The 20,422-nt window shown below is 35.7% G+C and overlaps 1 protein-coding gene across 6 annotated transcripts in view; it reads left to right on the top strand.

The window, feature by feature from the left end:
• Window positions 1–20,422, top strand: part of LAMA2 (laminin subunit alpha 2) — a 341,474-nt gene that overhangs the window by 82,201 nt on the left and 238,851 nt on the right. For all 6 annotated transcript variants that reach the window (XM_058834226.1, XM_058834227.1, XM_058834225.1 and 3 more), the window contains exons 3-4: window positions 2,874–2,986; window positions 14,873–15,115. In XM_058834226.1, the coding sequence (XP_058690209.1) occupies window positions 2,874–2,986; window positions 14,873–15,115 (356 nt within the window). The remainder of the gene's footprint in view (window positions 1–2,873; window positions 2,987–14,872; window positions 15,116–20,422) is intronic.

Here is a 20,422-nt window from a genome sequence, read left to right on the forward strand (position 1 = left end):
ATTTTCTAGAAGATAAAATTCAAAGAACTGCATGAATTGCAGTTCTTTGAATTCTCTCTAGAGGCTTTCATATTTATTAAACTTCACCTGAGCTCTTACTAGCACTACACAGAGATCCAGGTTAGCTCCAGAATAACCATAAGTTCCTGTTCACGTGCTTTACTTTGAGATTTCCCATTGCTAATGGTGAAAAACCATTGAGAGGGTAGTTAGTTGTCCATTACAAACTTTAGATGCTTTCTTTTCCTGCTAAATTTTATAATTGTGAAGCTGTTTATAATTGTCCTAGTGTAGACTACTTAATTTATCTGAAGAGAGTTACAAACTTTTTTTTTTTTCCCCAGATTGTTTTCCAAGTTTTAACATCTCCTTTAACTTTAGAAAATTCCACCTTCTGAGGAAAGGTCACATGGTAGACACATCCAATTACATTATAGTTGTGTGTTTCACTCAGAAAATAATTCAGTTTTTGGAAGCATTCCGACAGAGAGACTGAGCAAAAGATTTCCTATTTTACAGATGGGAATTAGAGACACATGCACATTACCCATTTTTTTTTCCTATATGAAGCTTGCTTATTTAAAAAACCAGAACTAAACCAGAGATATTGCTTTGTCCTGTCTATGATGTCAGACAGTGTACACTAAAATATTTGTATACACACAGGCATATATATGTGTGTGTATATAAAAAAACCCATCTAAATGATTTATATCTATGTTTCCCCTTTTTCCTACTCTTTTCTGAATTTGAATCAGTCCAGCTTCATGATATCTGGTCTTTTGTGACAATCATATCTCATTTTAAGGACTTTACATGTTCAACTGGCGAAGGGAAGTGTCTTGTTTAAACAGAGATGGCTTGTTAATAGGAGAACCATGTAATATAACCAGACTTAAAATGATCCCCCTGGAATGTGTGAGTCTGGAGTTCTTCCCCTTAATTACTGTAGTAGGAAATGAACACAAATTCCCTGGTTAATCACATGTGAGTCCAAATTAAAGTGCACAGTTTGATGGGCTCACTCTCTAAGTTCTCCCTCTTGCCATCCATCAGGGAGATTGGTCCTTGAACTGCATTTGCAGTCCAGTCCTTTCTAGAAATATTTCATTTTTTCCCCCTTACCTTTTAAATAAGCTAAACATGCCAGCAATTAATCAATTTTCAAATTAATTATGATTAAACTTTCATAATGGTGATTACAGTTAATTGTTGATTCATCTCCCAGTCCTCCTTCTGATGATTTACCTTTATATCAGTTTCATCTGAAGAGACTTAGATCAAAATTTCCAATTAGATAACTTCTGTCACAATCACCAAAAAGCCCTGAATTTGATTTAAAGCTGATTTTTGCTGCCACTCATTTAAAGCCAAGATTTGAGAAAATGATCAGAGCTGTGGGAACTGACAGCATGTAAAGCACAGGGTGTGCTTTGCTTTTCTCTTCAATATAAAGATAAAGCTACCTATAGCTTTATCAGTTATAGTACCAGAATTCGAACTTGCAAATGTTACTGCACACTAATACCATTGAATAATATTTAAATGAAATTTTGTCATTTTCAATATTGAACTTGTATGCCTTCACTAACTCCCAGAAAGCATTTTAATTGTATGTTTAAATATGTTCAGGGATTCTGGTTTCTCTTAATGAGCTAGGACTCCTGTCCTCCACAGGTGGTTGATATTGCAAAAAAAAGAGATACAAAGACTATCAATCTGGCTGGTTGATATAAGTAATAATTAAAATAATAAGTAAATTAATCAGTAATTATTAGCAATTCTAGGCCCAGCTAGTAATGAATCATATTCCAGTTTTATACCAAGGAAAACTGACAGTTTAGAAAGTCATCCATAATAAGAGGTGTAGGGTTTCCTCCTTAATTCATGTTCTTGCAAACAGAATTTGCATAGAAGAAACTTACTGTGTTTTAATTTCCTCTGGGTTATTTTCCTCATAATGCACAGGCTTGCTCTGAAAAATTAGGGACTTCAAAACATAGATCCTTGGACCTTTTAAAATTGTGATTTTGTACTTCTCCATTTCGTACAGGAGAGAAACGCAAAAAGTAACCTGGAAATATTGAGTGTGATTTTTTCTCAATCTAAATAACTAATTAAAGTACTAAGTAAGCAAATTTTGATACTGTAGAAGATCTTGAAATTCAGGAAAAATTCAATTCTGTAAATAAATTTATATCCCTCTTATTTAGGATTCATTTGGGACACTGCAGCAGAGTAAATATAGACATGAAAAAGAATGCATCTTAGACCTTGATATGGATTATAACCAAATAAACATTTATATTCATATATGTGAGTCAGAAAATTTTCCAGCTGAAGAATATGTTCTGTAATGATTTCTGAATCATTTCCTCTGTAATGATTTGGGAATTATTTCCTGAACTATTTCCATGTGCACTTAAAAATGTCTTAGAAATGCCAGTACCAGTATTACTTTAATCTCTGCTTTTCTTACACACCATATCTCAGGTTTCTGATTTGTTGTTTCTGTTGCAACATTCGATGACTTTGCAGTACTTGAAATTTTGGAAGAGTGCAGGAAATGTTTACTTGATTTAAATGTCTGCATTTTCTGTTGGATCAGGAGAGCCTTCTGCAATTAGATGTTCTGAATGACCTTCTTGTGAACATAATCAAAACTAAACAACTAAAATTAGATCAGTATTCCAATAATAATAAGCATGACTGGTGGCCCAAGAGTACAAGAAAAACTAATTTATTCTTTTTTCTTTTTGAAGTCCCGCCTCATTACTTCTGCAATTGTCTTAAAATATAGATTTCAGATCTAAAAATAAGTAAGTCTTCTAATAGTTTTGAAATTTATTTGTATGTTCCTGCTGTTCTAACAGAACGACACCCGATAACAAATGCAATTGATGGCAAGAACACTTGGTGGCAAAGTCCTAGTATCCAGAACGGAATTGAGTATCATTATGTGACCATTACGTTGGACCTCCAACAGGTAGACTTCTATTTGTTTGTTTCTGGGCTTGCTTTCTTGCATGCTAGATCACCTGGATTATCTTAATTTTTGGTCTGTGTTGGTTTCCTGTATGAAGACATGACCAATTTTTTTCCTGTAATTTTCTGTTGTTTATATGGATATGACTGACCCATTCATTGTAACATAATGTGCCAAATAAAAAAAAAATATTATTTAATATATATTTTTAGGAAGTCATGCTGTTTTTGTACCTTTATCTATGAATCTGAAGTATTTGGAGGGTAGGCATTTTTAGACCTGGAAGAGCCTTTGAATCCTGGAAGTGTAATTAGCATTCTGGCTTTGGAGCCCTCTTGGCTAATGGCAGAAACAATCCTACATCTGTGGTTTAGCCTTATATATGCAAAACTATTCAATGTGCATTTCTCTTTCAAATAGGAGAGCTAAAACTTTTGCAGAAGTTTGAGAGTAGGATCCTGTGCATTAAAGAGGTTTAGGGTATTTTTAAATGTGTCTTTTAAATTTTCAGAGTTATTTACTGGTTTCCTTTTGCAGCAAGGAATTGTGCCTCTTCTTGGTTGTGATCTGATAATATGCAAGTAGCTCTCGGGTATTAGAAATAAATTCCCATCCTTGTTTTCCATCACCCTAGAAATTTTAGTTGTGTGGTTGTTTAGGTCAGCTCTTCTAAACTAGGGCTTTACAACTCCTGTTTTTGATCCTGCTATTTCATCATCTAGATTATCATCAGAAATTAGCAGATTTATGAATTTATGCAAGTTTTAAGTTTTCTTATGTATTAAAAGCTAGCAACTAAAGCGTCGGTGATGATACTGGAGAAAAAGTATGGGTTGTTCTAATGTATTTAAAAGGCTTCTTCATGTGCCAGCTGACAACAGTCTGAGAATGCTGCACTGTGTGTGGCGTGGGTTTGGGGGTTTTTTGTTACTGTTTTTAAAAATTAGACAAGGATCAAGTCTGACCCCGTTTCTTTCCCATGTCCTATTACTTACTAACTGTTCAAAGAAAACTTGGCAGTCCTTCTGCAGCTCTAAAGCTGATACCTTCTCTTAAGCCCATTCATTTGTTCTTGGCTGAAATAGGAGCAGTGTTGAGGTTTCTGTGGATGTCAGAGAGGTGGGATAAGACCCTGTGTCACTAATGCTATCTGGCACACCCTTTATGATCTGAGTAACCCATGTAGTTAGGAATGCACACGATTTTACTCCCCACTGTACAGGAACAGAACAAGTATTGTTCCCCAAAATGTAGCAGAAGGTCTGCTGCAATTTGCATGGCTCTTGGACTGCTCAGTAAGGAATGAGTGTTTGTGTCTTGAGAGGTATTAGGAGTTTTTTTTTGCTTATCCAGGAATTTCATAGTCAGAGCATTATAGACTATTAAAGTAACCGGTAGAATATGAACTTTCTCTTTCAGCTTTTCTTTTGTGTAGTAGTCAGTATGAATGGTGAAGGTCACCAGATATATCTGTGACCTCACTTAAAAGAAATTCCATTCTTTACCTTTGGCTTTTAGGAGATTCAGTAATTGCTGTGTTTGTGTTGATGAATTCTTGCTATAAGTATAAAAATGCTTAATTTCCCTTTGTGAGATAGAAATAACAAATGACAAATCCACAAGTAATGGACTGAAAATTGCAGGAATGCATTAGTTCTTATGTTATTAGTGGTAATTATGATAGTACATGGAATGCTTTTAGCAATCCCAATTTCATGAAAAAATCAGGAAAATAATTACAATTTCCTCATTTATATAGTGCTTGGCCTTTTGGGGCAGTAGCTTTTTTTTTTCTTTACTTTATTGTGCAGGGAAGCCATATAAAAATGATGTATACTATTTAGCAGTGCTAATGAACTAGAAGTAACATATACTTAATGTTAGAACAAGCTCAAATATTATCAGTCCTGTTGAGAAAAATGTTGAGTTTCACCTTAATGCTTACAAAGAGATTTTATCTAATGGAGTCTAGGTTTATGATTCATTGAAGTATGCTTGAAATTTTTACTCCATATATTATTAAAATATGAGTTGAAAACTGGAACTATTTGGTTCTGAGCATCTTTGAAAATTTGCTCTTAATCCTTCGCTTTTTCCCACTTTTTAGCCATTGTAACAAGTCTATATCACAAGAAAATTATGGAACTCTATTCATACCTGTAAATGTGAGATTATTTTTTACAGTGCTTTTTATCCAGCAAGTGCATAGGAGGTCAAAAATACAGAGTTATTTAGGAGTTTCTGACATGAATTTAAATGGAGGTTAGAGTGACAGGTTGAGATACCTTGGTAGGGCTGAGTTTGGAAGGGGGTGGTTCACAGACGGGCCAGGTACCAAGGGAAGCTGTCTGCTGTTCTGCAGCTCTTAGTCCTGCTGGTTGGGGAGAGTCTGTCTGCTCTGCCTTAAAAGTGTTGGGCAGTGACTAAGGAATCAAAACATGTTGAGCAACAAAGCCATATTAAATTAGCCTTTGCACATTAGCTGCATAGTCATATAGGGTTATGCCTATCACTGGGCGATAATTGGTTTAATGTTATATATTCTTTTCTCTGGAATATCAATTTTCCAGAATTTTCCCCAATATTCCATTGGGGAAAAAAGTTCCATATTTCTGTTTAGTAACTTCTAATATCAAATACCAGAACAGCTAAGAAAGTTAACTATACTGTTTAGTCGTGGGATATAAGAACCAGTTTAGTAAAATGAAGTTCCGTTTGGTCTTTAGGTGTTAAATTTCTATATATATGCAAACATTTTGTTTAGATGTTCAATTAATATTTTCCTTCTCTTTTTTTACCATTAACTGTGGGCTTAAAATGCTTTCAAAACTGTTTTTGTAAAGGTAAGGCTTGAAGCTTCTCTTCATCCCCAAACCAGAAAGTAGTTTAACAGAAATGAAGTTTAGTCCAAACTTGGACTTCTCTCCAACAGATGACAGTCAGTTTTGTTCATCTTCAAAATTTTTTTTCTAAAGAGAAAACAATGAAAAATTCCCAAATCTGTTGAGACTATCATGCTGCAATTCCCTGATTGCCACTCCTCCCCTCACTGGTGAAAGGGAGGTGTTTCTGCACTTCTTGTTCTGGCATTTGTGTTGCCAAGCAGGAAACCAGATGTACCTTGGTACTGAAAACTATGTCTTGTTTTGTTGTTTAGGGGGTGGATTCTGCCAGATCAGTTTTCTGATTTGGCTTGCCTATGTGAGGTTTTATTGCCAGCTTGGGGGAGAGGACAGCCAACACTGTGTTGGCTTAAACACTGTAAAACCTCAAAGTGTATGGTACTGATCTGTGAGCTACAGTCCAAGCCTGCAACACGGTGCTGTCATCCTCAATACTTGTTTTTACTATTCCTTGCTCATGAATCATTCTGTTTTGAAGTTATGTAAACACTGGGAATTCAAAAAACAAATTATCTCAAAACTAAGTCCCATTTTCTGGCTCAGTTACACCTAAGTGGTAAAGGAACTGTTGAAGTGACAGCCCGAAAGAACTGAAACCATGAAAATTACTTTTGAATCAATTAAAAAAAGAAAAAAGAAAGAGGTGTTCTATTTTAATAAAGTCCACAGCCAACTTTTAGACAGGTATGTTAGTTACAATACTCACTTTTAATTTCTTTTTTCATTACCTTCATAGGCTTGAATCTTACCATTTTAGTGATTCCCTTAAGTTCTTTAGTTTTACAATTTGCTGGTAATGAACTAACTAGGTATTTATGGGATGAAGAAAAGTGTAATTTACCTTTCTAATATCCCCTTAAATTATTATTACTTTTAAATTACTTTACATTGTTAATTTGAATTTAATTTTTAAATCTTTTTAAAGCAAAATTATTCGACTTGAAGTCAGCTTCTAATGAAAGCATTTGAAAAACTCAAAAAGAAAAACAAGAAAAGAAATTGCTTATTAATATACCAGTAAGAATTTATAGCAAACATACCTAGAAAAAATTATTTATTATCATGAAAACAGAACGGTAGTAAATATTTTGACATTACAGTAAACATTTTTAAGAGCTATCTGTTTTATATACGATTAGCAAATTTACTTTACATTATGTATCTTGATTTCCATTTGTGGGAAGGAGAGAATATGTGCACACTAATAAATAACAGATATTACCCAGGGCTCCCTTCTTGTCTCAGAATAACATTTTCGTCATTGATATCACTCAGACAAAAGCCTAAGGAAAATAAAATTAGCTTTTTTCTTAGTTAAGGGACAAGACTGCATCTCTGTGCCAGCCATAATTCCTGAAGAGGCTGCTGCATGAAGCTTCTAGGTGTTCTAACAAACAAATGTTAGTGTAGGTGCTCAAGATGACTTTCCCACAGCATTAAAAAAAGAGAAAGTTTATCATGAGTTGTTCAATAGTACATGGAGGGAGTTGTCTCAAATGCATTCAGAAATGCTGAGAACCCATTATTGTATTGTAAGATGAGTTGTAATACCCACCAAACAAAGTCCTATAAGCTGGGTTAAGGGGTTGTATTAGCAGTAAATATCCACAGGATTATTTTGCCCATTTTTTTTATACTCACCATTAAATCAGACCATGAATTTATTGCTTTGTGCTTAGTCAGAAAGATTTCTAAGTGAGCAAATCCTTTCAGCTTCAGTTCATAATACACAGTAACAAAGATTTTGAACAGTGTTGAGAATTTATGCTTTTTTTTTTTTTTTTTTGAGGTTACTTGCCTTATATTTTCTCTGGATAAGTGTAATACATATACATTCCACTTTCATAATTTTGTTTTTGAGGACGAAAACTATTCTCCTTTGAATCCGGTGACACATACGTTCTGACATGAATATGAGGTTGTGTTCTGATTTTGTACTGGGGGAATGGTGATGTGATAAGTAAGGGGTTCATTGGATTCTCAGTCTTGAGCAGATTTTGTTACTGATATTGAAGAATTATGCTGTCTTTGTGTCTTTTATGATGAATAACAAGCTTACTTGAAAAAATAAGTTTTGCAGCTGATGATGGTTGTGAAACAGTGCTTCTGTTGTGACAGGCACATTAAATGTACAAATTTGGTATGAGGGAGAACTGCTGAGAGGACCCTGCATGGAAACATTGCTGAAGGAAATAAGAATGCTTCACTTTGAGTACTCTCAATGCTTCTGGACCCAGGCTGAGCATCAGTTTTTGGATATAGAAAATGAAATAAAAAAGAATTTTTTTTTCGTGTTATTAGCACCGAAATAGAGGAACAACCTCCCTCTTGTTGTCCCCTCCTGTCCAGGTTTTAAGAAGAAGGGTATGGATATTGGCATTTTCATCAATTTTCCTTTTCTCAAAATAGTCTTTCTCCATGGAAAGAAGGGATAAACTTTAGAAAAGAAAGAGAAATTGCTTTCTGTTATTATTTGAAAGTATTGTGAAGAGAGATTATTAACTTCAGCCCTTGATTATGATATACACCAGGGCAATGATGAGCAGCATAAATAGTCAAGAGAAAGCAGCTTTTCTTTTTGAGGCCTTCACAAACAGCTGAATAGTTGGTAATGGAGAAAACCAACAGAGAAAATTACAGAGAACAAAGTTGACATTGACAGGAACTTTACAGGTTCTGACTCCTTCCATTTGGCTTAATGTGTCTCAGATATTCAACAGCTGGACAACTTGAGTCCTTTACAGTTTGACATCGTATAAAGTGCACTCTTTTAATAGACTTTGCTTTCTATTTTTTTTTTTTTAATGACATCTCGTACTTACAACATGAACAAAAGTTGAGAAGTATTAGTACAATGTATTTTTTGTCATGGAGAAGAAAGTGTTCTTAGAAGAACTTGTGCCTCTCCAGCAGTTACATACATGTAGGGGAAAAAGCTGAGCTTATTCTAAGTTCAGGTATTTTTTTAGTTTTTTTTTTTAAATGCATATTCTGCAGGCATTAACTGAATGCGACTGTGCATTGTACAAAACAGAATTTTTGCCTAACTAGAAAAGATTAATTTGTACCTGAAATGGCTTGATTTTTTTGGAGACACCCACCTTAGAGCTTTTCAAGATTGTCTGTGATAAAATCTTTCTCAGTTTTTCCCACGAAGCACTGTGAACATCTTAATTTGCATGACATTTGTAGCTGCAACTTTCTGTAGTTGCAGTTTTTCTGGACAGACGACATCCTGCTGAAATTGCTTGCAATACTGGAAAAAAAAATATCTATATTGGAATCAAGTGTGTGTTTCTTTCAGCCCAAATTCCCCATCTGATAGCAGCATTTCAGTTGGAAGCAGCTCAGAGGAACAAGAGCAACATTGTCATTAAAGGCAGACTGCAGCATGATGGGAGATGTTCAGCTCTCTGAGCTGGTATTAGTGGAATCCTGCTAACCAAATTTTTTTTTTCCACCCATGCCAACATTTTCAATTACAGAATTTCTAACTGTGAGCAGAATATTTGAAACCATGGCCACTGTCTCTCAGGAGAGTGATAGAAAAAATACATGTTAGGTGGCCATTTGAGGAATCTGGAAAGCCATTCCATTTCTAAATAAGGCTTTTCCTCTGTCTGAGTTGCATGTGAGACTAAAATGAGATTAGTTGTTTTTAAATAACCAATTGTATAAAGATTGTTGCATCAAAACTGTCTACTCTCTTTCAAACATAATAGATCCAAACAATAATCCATAACAGTATCTGTGAATTGAAATATTACTGACCACATAAATTGGCCTCTGAGAATACAAGGAACTCTCTCAAAACTCACACAATCTCTGCTTCAATTCATGAGTAGTTGGATTTGGTCTCTTTCATGTCTTAAACCTTTAGGAGAGGCTAATACAAAAAGAGAAACCATGCAAATGTGGTATTTAAGGTGCATGATGTGCTGCATATGTAACAATTGTTTTCATATGTGAGTATCAAGATAGAAGTTAAAGGCAGAGGAACAGTTCTGCATTGAGAATCTGTTTTTATCTGTGATGTCTGATTCTTAGTAACCTGTGGTGTTAAAAGTTCAGGCTCCTATGTCTGTTTTCACATTCAGACTGTAGCAAGGCAGAACTCATACTCCTGAGAGAGTGAAACAAATACATGGCTGCACAGAACAACATAAATAGACCATGGTGTCCTGTCAGCACCCACATGAACACAAACACAGCACAGCCGGCTTCACCCTCTTCTTCCTCTCCAGCTGAACAGGATTAGTGTCTCCTAGGGGTGTATACATCTATGGATGCATCCAAGATATGCAGTGCTTCAGTATGCCTTCGATAATCTTTTGAAGATCTTGGAGATTTACAGCCTCACTCCAGTTGCTGGTATTTACATCTATTCTACTTGCTGAGCTTGAAGTTAACTCTTATTCACACACAGAGAGAGCACACCTTAAGAAGGTATTTAGAAGCAGGATTTAGTGAGAAAATAGGATAGACTTCAGCGATTGAGGTCAGGATTAACATGCTGATTGGCTAGCTGGTTGTAGTCAACTGGTTCCTTTCATCTCCTTTTCCCTGTTTTACACTTGTTCCTTCTTGATCCTCCTTGATCCCTCCCATTCTCTACCTCTGTTCCTTCGCCTAAGTGGTTCCATTTTGAGTCTAATTCATGTACACAATCCCCTTAACACATCCCTAAGAAATTCTCCCTAGACTTTCCCCTGCTTCTCTTAATGAGGGGGAACTCCCTGTAGCTAACAACCCCCTTTAGCCACAGGGTGTTCTGAGGTAGCCTTGACTCATCTGGATGGATTTCACACTGGGACAAGGGGTGTCTGCAATGCTTTTGCTAACCCTATCAGCACTTTTAAATAGCTACTTAAATAAATCTGTGTCATGGTAAAGGCCGTATGGTGTTACAGTATTTATACCAGCCTGCAAGGAAACAAGTCCATGCCTAAGTTCTGCACTCTTCTCCATGAAAGAATACCATGTTTACTTGGACACTGAACTGCAATAATAATCAGCAACATAATAAACAAGTAGATGCAGCATTTACACCAGATTGTTGATGGGAGCCTCCATTAGAGCTAATAATTTTTCTGTTGAGAAAATGAAATGGAAATACTTCTGAAGTGTGATACCATTTCTTTTTCTCTGCTGATATTCTGATTTACATGAATGCTTTCTAACCGAAGGATTTATTTTTTAAATAGAAGCGCAAGTGGGAGTCGGACACAATGAGATTTCCTGCTTCAGTAGTTAACCCTATGTAGATTAATGATTCACTTCAGCTCTATCTGAATAATATTAGTGTAGCAAATTATCCTGTAGAGTAGGATGCACTTTTCTATGTCTTATGAGGCATTCACAAGGAGCTACAGTGCTATAACTTATGGAAGTGTTCCTACAATATGTGCTTCATAGTTCTCACTGCTGAGACAATTACCAGTGAAAATGAGACCCAAGACTCATTTTGTTTTTCATCTTGAGGATTATGTTGCCTATAATTTGGGGAAGGTTTAAAGGACTATTTAGACTATTTCCCTCCCACTCCCATGATTATACTGCTATGGTCACATGAGCAGAACAAGTAGAAAAAAGCACCAGCTGTGCTTTGGCAGCTGTGTTAATGATCTTTTGCATGCTACCCGGCAGTTAGGTATTGCTCCATTTTCCCATTTGTATAAGCAGGCTTGGGTCCCTAGGTTTCATTCTGTTGGACTTGTACAAATCCAAATGTGCTCTAAGATTGTGCAGTTACTCTGTCAATTGACATGTGTCGGTTTATTGATGCTACCTGAAAAGTGAACCGGGAGTGCTTCATCAATTATCCCGTGGGAGCTCAGTGTTACGCTGTGATAGGAAAGCTGGCTTCAGAATACTGAACCGTGACACCTTTTTTGATTGTGGAAGCCAATGCAACAAAACTCGATGAATTAGACTTTATTAGTTTTCTCATGCCACCATGCTTGCTGGTTTTGTGTTTGCTAAACAACTCCCGAGTAAAAGAAGAGTTACTGTTTTACCTGGAGGACAGTTTTCCAGCTGATTGGAAAGTCAGCATTGCTTCCATTACATTGATTTGCTTTGAGAATGATCATATAGCTGCCATTAATTTTAGTCTGTTCATTGTCATTGCCACCTTGCTGAGAAAGCACAGTAAAACATGGCATGCACCATGACTGCTCTCTGCCTCTTAGCACTGTGGTGAGCTGGTCGTGCCTGGTGTAGCTGGGTGAGCTGGGGCAACCATCTTCTCATGTCATGCTAAAGCTCTAGCTGTCCCTCAAAGGAAAGATATTTTTAAGAAGCATAGATTAGCATCCTGTACTGTCTTCAGCCAAGCCTTAGAAAGTTCAGGAATAATATCAACTAGGCCATATTTTTGATGCATGATGCTTTTGATGCAGCTTCCTTTGTCTGCAGTTAGCATTAACAGTCTACCAATATTTAAAAATACTGGTAGTTCCAGCTCTGTTTCTCTGTCCAGGAAGTAATTTTGTTAGTGGGTTGCAGATAGCTCAGTGCTGTTACAGAATGAGCTTTAGAGACTGGGAGAGTAGTAGTCTGGATCAGGTTGAAAACTGTAACTGAAAAGTAGTTAAAGCCAGCTCTTCATATGTACTCTTTTATTTACATTAAGTTCTTTCTTCTTGTCAGATTTAGAGAGATTACATCCATTCCACTGTGATGTGCAATATGCTGTTCACTCTCCACTGCTTTTTTTTTTTTTTGGTTGTTTTTGTAGTTTCATTTACAGAGAATCCTAACCATAATGAAAGCCAAAGGTATATATTAAATAGTAGTCAAGCAGTGAACTATCTGAAGGTAAGAAAGAAGACTTCAAACACATCCTCAGCAAAATATTGAGGAAATGTTATTGGAAGAGGGCTTCAATTTGAAAAGTCACTGTAGAAAGTTTCATTCTCCCACAGCCTAGTATTTCAAAGTAAGCATACAGAAAAATGCTTCCTGTTGATTACACCTCTTGGCCCCACAGAGCCAATATATCCAAGACGTTTGCAGAGCTAAATGTTTTTTGGCTGTATTTAACAATGTATCTTTCATGAAGTTCTGCAAATTTTAGGACTTCCAAAAAGCATGCTATATATATGCACACCGGTGGTTGTGAATTTATTGTGAGATATGTCCTAAACCACAGATCTTCTATGGTAGAAGTCCCAGTAATGTGTTAAGCTCAGTTGCTATCCATTCAACATATAAGGAACAGTCTTATTCTGAGAAGTTGATGTAAATTGCTTATGCAAATTTTTTTTATAAAAGGTATTTTAAAGTACTCTGGAATGAAATCTTTAGTCTATATTTCTTACATTTCTAAGAGCTTAACTTGGGGGTGAACAGTTTGGAGAGATTTGTTAGTGTTTTGATTGTCTCTGTTTATTGTAAAGAGTATTAGTGACCCTGATCCAGGATAGTTAAAACTATAGTTGTATGTGACCACAGTGGAAGATAGCTGTAAATGAGTTTGAGAGACAAAAGGGGATTTCTGAACGGGGACAAGTGGTTGTATGACTCCTGTTGGAACAATGGAATGAAACATGGGTTTTTTTCATTCTCTGGAGTGTTTATTTTATGCTATTGAAAAAAAGTATAGAGATAATCCTCCAAGAAGGTACAGCTACAGACATGTTCTTCAGATTGAAATTAAAACGGCCTCACCCACTTCTTATTCCACTGAAAAACTTTGGCTGCTAGTGCTTTATTTTCCTGACTGAAGCAATTGTGAATCTTACCACATTCTCACCATCTGCACAGAAGGTGGGAATGATAATTGGAGATAAACATTTTCTTTGTCTCCATCGTCAAGTGTTTGGGAATACTTGCTATACTCAGTCACTTAAAACATTTTCTATTTTGCAGTGATACTGGTGGGTAATAAAAACCAGTTCAAATTTTCTTACTGTTTCTTACATTGTTTACCATTGAATATTCTTTCTGTAGCTTTACTGATCGTCGAAGCATTCACAAGAAATTTTGTGTGGACTAAGTCTGAATCTTGCAGCTTCTTTACAGTGACTATCCAATACAAAAAGCTTTAAGTATTAAATCAACATTGCCATGATACCCTCTGGCATCCTCATGTGCAGACCCACAGCACTGCATCTTAAAAATATTAACTTGATATGTGTTCTACTTTTCTAATAGAAGTAGCTGCTTTTTTTTCTTGGCTTCAGTTCTACTTCTGTAGCATACAGCTGTTAGTATGTTAAAAACCAAACCAAACCAGACCTGTGTCACTAATGTGTGTCATTCTGCAATTGCAAATGTATTTGTGGTTTGCATTCCAGCAAGCATGTACACAGAAATAAACCTTGATAGATCAGTTGAATAGGCAGGTAAAATGGACTATAATGAGCATTGATTATATGCTTGCATTCTGTTTATAGTGATATTTGATGTGTCTCTGTCCTGTAAAGCTTATTCATGGTCACAGGGCTGAGTTGTGTGATTGAAGCAAGAATGTTTTATAAAATGATTTCATCATGATGTGATTGCCTTTCAATAGCTTAAAACTATGTTTTTCTTTAATAGAGATAGAGTTGTAACAGTTTGGCATCTCCTAAGCATTGTGGAAAGTGTATATCTATAAATACACATAAAGAAGCAGTCCCACTCCTACAAATTGAAAATACTTGAAAACAAACTTTGCTGAAAAACAAAATTTGGCTGAAATGGCAGTTTAGCAATTACCTACTAAGCTATGTGAAACTTAGAGTGCTTTGTAATTCTATTTTCAATGTTTCTATTGGCCTAATGCAACTATTCTTTTTTTCCAGAAATCTTGATGGAGAAATTGTTTCTGTAGTTTTAGAGTTTCCATGTAATCCAAGGCCATATTGCATTTCTAGGGGAAAAAACCCAGTTAAGCATTAGCATATTTACTGTTTTTATTTTGGTTAGCTATGCAGAAATCAGAATGAATTTTTCATTGTGTATTTAGCTGTATTTTAACAATACTTGTGTTTTTCAGATTTTCCAGATAGCATATGTTATTGTGAAAGCAGCTAACTCCCCTCGTCCTGGGAACTGGATATTAGAGCGTTCACTGGATGGAGTAGACTATCAGCCGTGGCAGTACTATGCTATCACAGACAGCGAGTGCCTGACGCGCTACAACATTTATCCCCGGCCAGGAACCCCATCCTACATAAAAGATGATGAAGTCATATGCACTTCTTATTATTCCAAAATCCATCCTCTGGAAAATGGAGAGGTAAGATCAGATGGTGTTCCATATGTAACATGGCAGAAAAGAATCCCCTTTGGTTAATTGATATATCTGCCTTCAGTAGACAAGAGTGTTTTGGAACAATTGAAAACTGTGGAGCGAATCTATTTGCAAATTTTAAAAGCTCATCTTACATGGTCCTATATAAATGCACACAAGGTCCACTCTAATAAGAATATTCTACCAAGTAAACCAAGAAGTAAGAGTTTATCAGGTAGGCAATTTCAGGTAATTTTATGTGCTTGAAATATGTTCCCATGGCACTTGTGAACAAAGGTGACAATACTTGGAAAAATCATGGACTCAGTAAAGTCATAAAACACTTTTCTTTTAGATGCATTTTCAGTCCCTGTGCACAAGCCAGGATGTCAAATGGTAATGATTTTAGTCATAATTTAATTTAATGCCTTATTGCTGACCCTCTGCCTGTGTTTATGACTATTCCTTCTTCTTTCAGAGGCCTCTACTGTTTTAGCCTAAGTCCAGGCACATGAATCATGGACCAGTCATTTGTTCTAACTGAGGGCATGGAAAAGATTGAGAATGAGAATCTGTGGTTGAAAGAGCGAGTCAAATGTAACACCTGTAGCTGGAAATGCAGCATTTTCAGTCACTTAAAATGATGGGAGGGAAACCCATATGTACCACATTCCAGCTGCATATTTTTTTTAACAATTTTTTTCCAACGCTTGCTCTGCAAATGAAATTTTAGCCTCAATATTTATCCCTCTGTTATTTTCTCTGTTCCACTTTTTAATGATTTCTTTTCTTATAAGTAAGTACAAAATTACTTATTTCTGTTCCCCTAGATGCAAAGCAATATTCACATGCAAAGTTGTTAATACAGTTATTTTCAAGACCTTGATATAGATATATATATAGTTAGTTTATCTTCTCAAAAAATTTCCAATTCTAGTTGCAAAAACTGAAAAATTCAGCTTTCTGTAAAAATATCCTGTTGATATGCTCTAAAAAGATATAACCTTGAATCTAAGAGTCTCAGATTATCAAGAGTTATCAGGTGGGAAATAATTTTCAGTTCTAGGAAAATTTGTAAGTATTTTATGTTTGTAATTGCACTTGTATCATTAGTGCTTATATAATTTGCATGGATATTTGTTCCTTTAAAATCTCACAGGAGCAGATAAAGTGATATTAAAAGAAATAGTGCATATACATGTGCAGTATTTTTAAACTGGTTCCAACTGGGTGCTTTTTTGAGGGGTGAATAGAACATGAGTTAGTAATTTATCACTTGCAAAGAAATTTTATACTGTTTCTTTGGGAGAACATATCTGCACTGAAAATATAATGCAAAATTAATTATTGCAGTAATTAATTTAATTTACATGGTTCCATTTATTTGGTTATCCAGTTCTTTCACAGGCAGATATTGATTCCAGTAGTCTGCTGTCTTCTTGGTTAAACCAGTGAGTCTCTGTGTTCTTCACTGACTAAGCTGAAAAGCAGAGAACTTTATTCATCACTCTGGTATATATCCATGACTGAAACATTGGCTTAAAGCCTGCTGAATTCGGTGGAACTTAATTCTGATCTTAAATGTGAAATTAACAATTTTTGACTGGGCCTGATGTGCTCTATCCTTAACTTAGTAAATTACCTACAGCTGGTATGTGGTTTCTTTAAAGATAAAGATGACTTTGAAGGGAGTAATGCATCTGTTCCATTCCACTTGACAAAGGGGAGTTGTTAGATACAGGCATACTCTGTGAAATACATGGGATAAACCCCAAGATAATCATACCTCCCATAGGTAGTTATTAATCTGAGATGTGGCTGTAACAGAGAGAGAACAGCTTGAAATGAAAAGCCTAAATATTAACCTTTATAGTGATTGGAAGAGTATCATTGTACGTGAACTAATTATCTTACATTTTTAACAATACTCTTTTCGTAAATAAACCACTAGTTTCAGCTGTAGCTGTGTAGCTAAAGGCTGCATTATGAAGTATGTAGCATTTACAGAGAATTGATGCAGGTTAATTAATTTTCATATTTTGTCAAACACGTAACATGAAAAATAACATTTCTACCAATATCATATTTACTTGCAGTGGTGTTGCTGGTGGTATTTGGCTCCTGGTCTTTCAGTGGAACTACATCTGCATATAATTTATCATTGTTCCAGCATAAAAATTCTGTTTTCTGAATCCGATATTGCAGTCATCTCGTAAGACTGATGGAGTAATGTAAATAAAGTGCCTTTGCTTCAAACCCCATGCATTTCTTAGGCACACCATTCCGATGCACACCCAGAAAACATGAAGTGCACGAGGATCATGGCTGGCAAGCCAGTGCCAATGTCAAAAGTACATTTGCAATACTGCCTGAAGTTAAAAGTTGTCTAAGTTGTCATCTTAGGAAAATCAGAATATGTTCTCCTTGTGCATACTTTCGATGAACATTTTAGTCAATTACTTGTTTCATTAGCATATTTTCAGAAATGTTCATTCTAAGCCAAATATTTTTTGTCATTTCATACTATTCCTATTTGTACCAGTAATATTGTCTTGGCCATTCACAGAATTAGAACCAACAACAGCTAGAACAACAAAGCCAACAAAACAACAACAAATTAACAAAAACCCCTTGTGATTTATCTTCAGATCTGTGTAATTAGCACAAGTTTAAGTCAAATGGAAACAAGCAATCTATAGGCCAGGGATTATTTGCAAAAAGTAATTTTACTGAATGAGTTAATGGAAAATTGTATAATGACAGCTTCCAAATGAACAAAGGTAAGAAACACTCAAAGAAATTTCTCTAAAAGTGAAGACCTGAATGCAGGAAGATTCCTAGCATTCTGGTTTTCATACTAAGCTATCAGTGATAGCTAGAGAAACAGTGTGTCTCTGTATCATACTGGCTAAGCTGTTTCACAGCATCATGGAATTGGTAGGAGTGGAAGGAACCACACTGGATCATCTGTCAGTAGTCCAAACTCTTTGGTTAAGCAGGGTCATCCTACAACACGTGGCACAGGATTGTGTCCAGATAATTTTGGAGTATCTCCAGTAAGACAGCCTCTGCAACCTCTCTGGGAACCTATTCTAGTGTACAGTCACTGCACAGTGAAGAAATTCTTCCTCATGTTTAGGTAGAATCTCCTGTGCAACAGTTTCTGCCCGTTACCTCTCGTCCTGATGGTCAGCACCACTGAGAAGAGCCTGGTTCATCCTCTTGCCACCCCCCTCTTCAGATACTTGTATATGTCGATGAGGTCCCTTCTGTGTCATCTCCTCTTGAGGCTGAACAGGCTCAGCTCCTTCACCTTATCCTTGTAAGAGAAATGCTTCAGTGCCCAAATAAATATAAAAGCTAAAGCTTCCCAAAACAAAATTTCAAAACGAAAATGAATGTTGCTCTCAGTATCTCCGTGCCAGAAAAATAAGGGAAAGAGATTAGTTCACTTAATGAGTTATTCATTACCTTTTACTGAACTGATGTTTCTTGCTTTAATAATAAATTATTATTTTTTTTTTTACACTGAGTAAGAAAGACCAGTAAGGATTAATAGTTGGTGATGTGAATCTGGTATTTTCAGGTAAATAAGAATGCTTATCTTGTTTTCGTCTTTACTTAGACACTGTATAAGAATGACATTTCTTTCTTTATTTCTTCAGATGATCATTAGTTCAAGAAATAAAAGTTAGTGGGTTACCATAGTGATTTTTGCTTCAATTTTCTTACACGGGAGCCTCTAATGTTTACATCCAGTTTGCACCTTTTTTATTGAAATATTTCTTCTGCTAGACTGCAATTTGTTTCACAGCCTTCTTACTGGCTAGGTGAATGTAAGTCTCTGAATGTTAGCCTTCAATGCTGTAACTTCATTTTTTTTGTGAGATGCTGAAAGATTTTCTTTGCAAATTTTTTGTTGAATTAGCACATGTAGTATTTGTATTTTGATACATTGGAATCTTCCCTCTTGCTTCCAGTTGTTTCAAAGCTTGACCTTCTGAAAACTTCCATGTGCAACAGACGATCACTATAACATGTTAAGAAAAAACATAGTATATAACATAGTATATAACAACATAGTATATAACTATAACATGTTATAAAAATGTATATCTTTTCATAGAAAAAGGACACAATTTTGTAGGAAGTAAAATTGGAGGTTACACTTGGAAACATACACTTGGAAATATTCTTTTACTAAGAAGGCAAAAATACCCTCTCCCCTCATTCCCCCCTCCCCCCCCCCCCCCATATTCTGAGAAACTTTGAGTTTCTCTAAAATTAAGCTTTCTGAAAATTTAAAAATGGAGGTTAAGGTGGTGAATTTAATTCCCAACTTCTAAAATCTTAATTGAAATACTCAATTATCTCCCTTGTCTGTCATCACATAAAGGTATTCTGTCAAAGTTGGTTTAAAAATTATAATTATATCTGGTGGTGCAGAAGGTATGTAAACTTTTCAAGGCAAATAAATACTTCAGTCTCTGTGGGCAGAATCTGTTGTCAGAAGATACTGCCTCAAAGGATATTTCTGTGGTTGATTAGAGTTTGGGTTATACAGTGACAAGGGAGATATGAAATCTCAGGATTCAGTAAATATTTCCTTGTAGGGAGCAAGTGAAACAGTCTTTGATTGTCCTGTGTGAGATGCCTTTCATACGTTATTTTCAGTTGCTGAGAATGCTCTACCTTGACATTTAAATACAGAAAAGTTGAAGGATATTATCCCTGTATTTGAAGTAATCTGATTGTAGAAATGAGAATGATGCCTAATTGCACCATACAAAGGACCAAATTTCCAAAATGTTTATCTAGATTCCTCGTATCAAACACAGCCCTTGGGGTTGCTTGATTCTTTTCAGCTTCTTGTGAAGCAGTGTGACCAGATGGTTGATAAAACAATATTGGTAATGACTATTGGTTTATTATTAAGGAGGTAATTAAGGAGTTGCACATCTGCATTGTTCCATTGCAAACTGCATGGTATTTCCATGTTCAAAGGTGAAAATTGGACACTGAAAGACTTTGGCTAGAGCGGTTTGTGTGAGCAGTGGAGTCGAGGGTTCTCTCAGTTCTGGTGTCCTTTAACAAGAACATTCTATGTTCTCTATGGCTAAGGCTGAAATAGAAGACTGACAGGGAGGAGAATGATGGTGCAATTAAGTAACTTATCTCCTTCATTTTCTGCAATAAGTATTTCTATCACTGCTATTATAGTGGTGAGAACAATACTGCAGTGAAAGTGATGGTTCAGTTCTGCTCCTTTAAATGATTAATCTTGTATGCTTCTTGTGATTGTAGCAGTGTAAC

The sequence above is a fragment of the Poecile atricapillus genome, chromosome 3 (genome assembly GCF_030490865.1).
Source record: "Poecile atricapillus isolate bPoeAtr1 chromosome 3, bPoeAtr1.hap1, whole genome shotgun sequence".
Lineage (NCBI taxonomy): Eukaryota > Metazoa > Chordata > Aves > Passeriformes > Paridae > Poecile > Poecile atricapillus.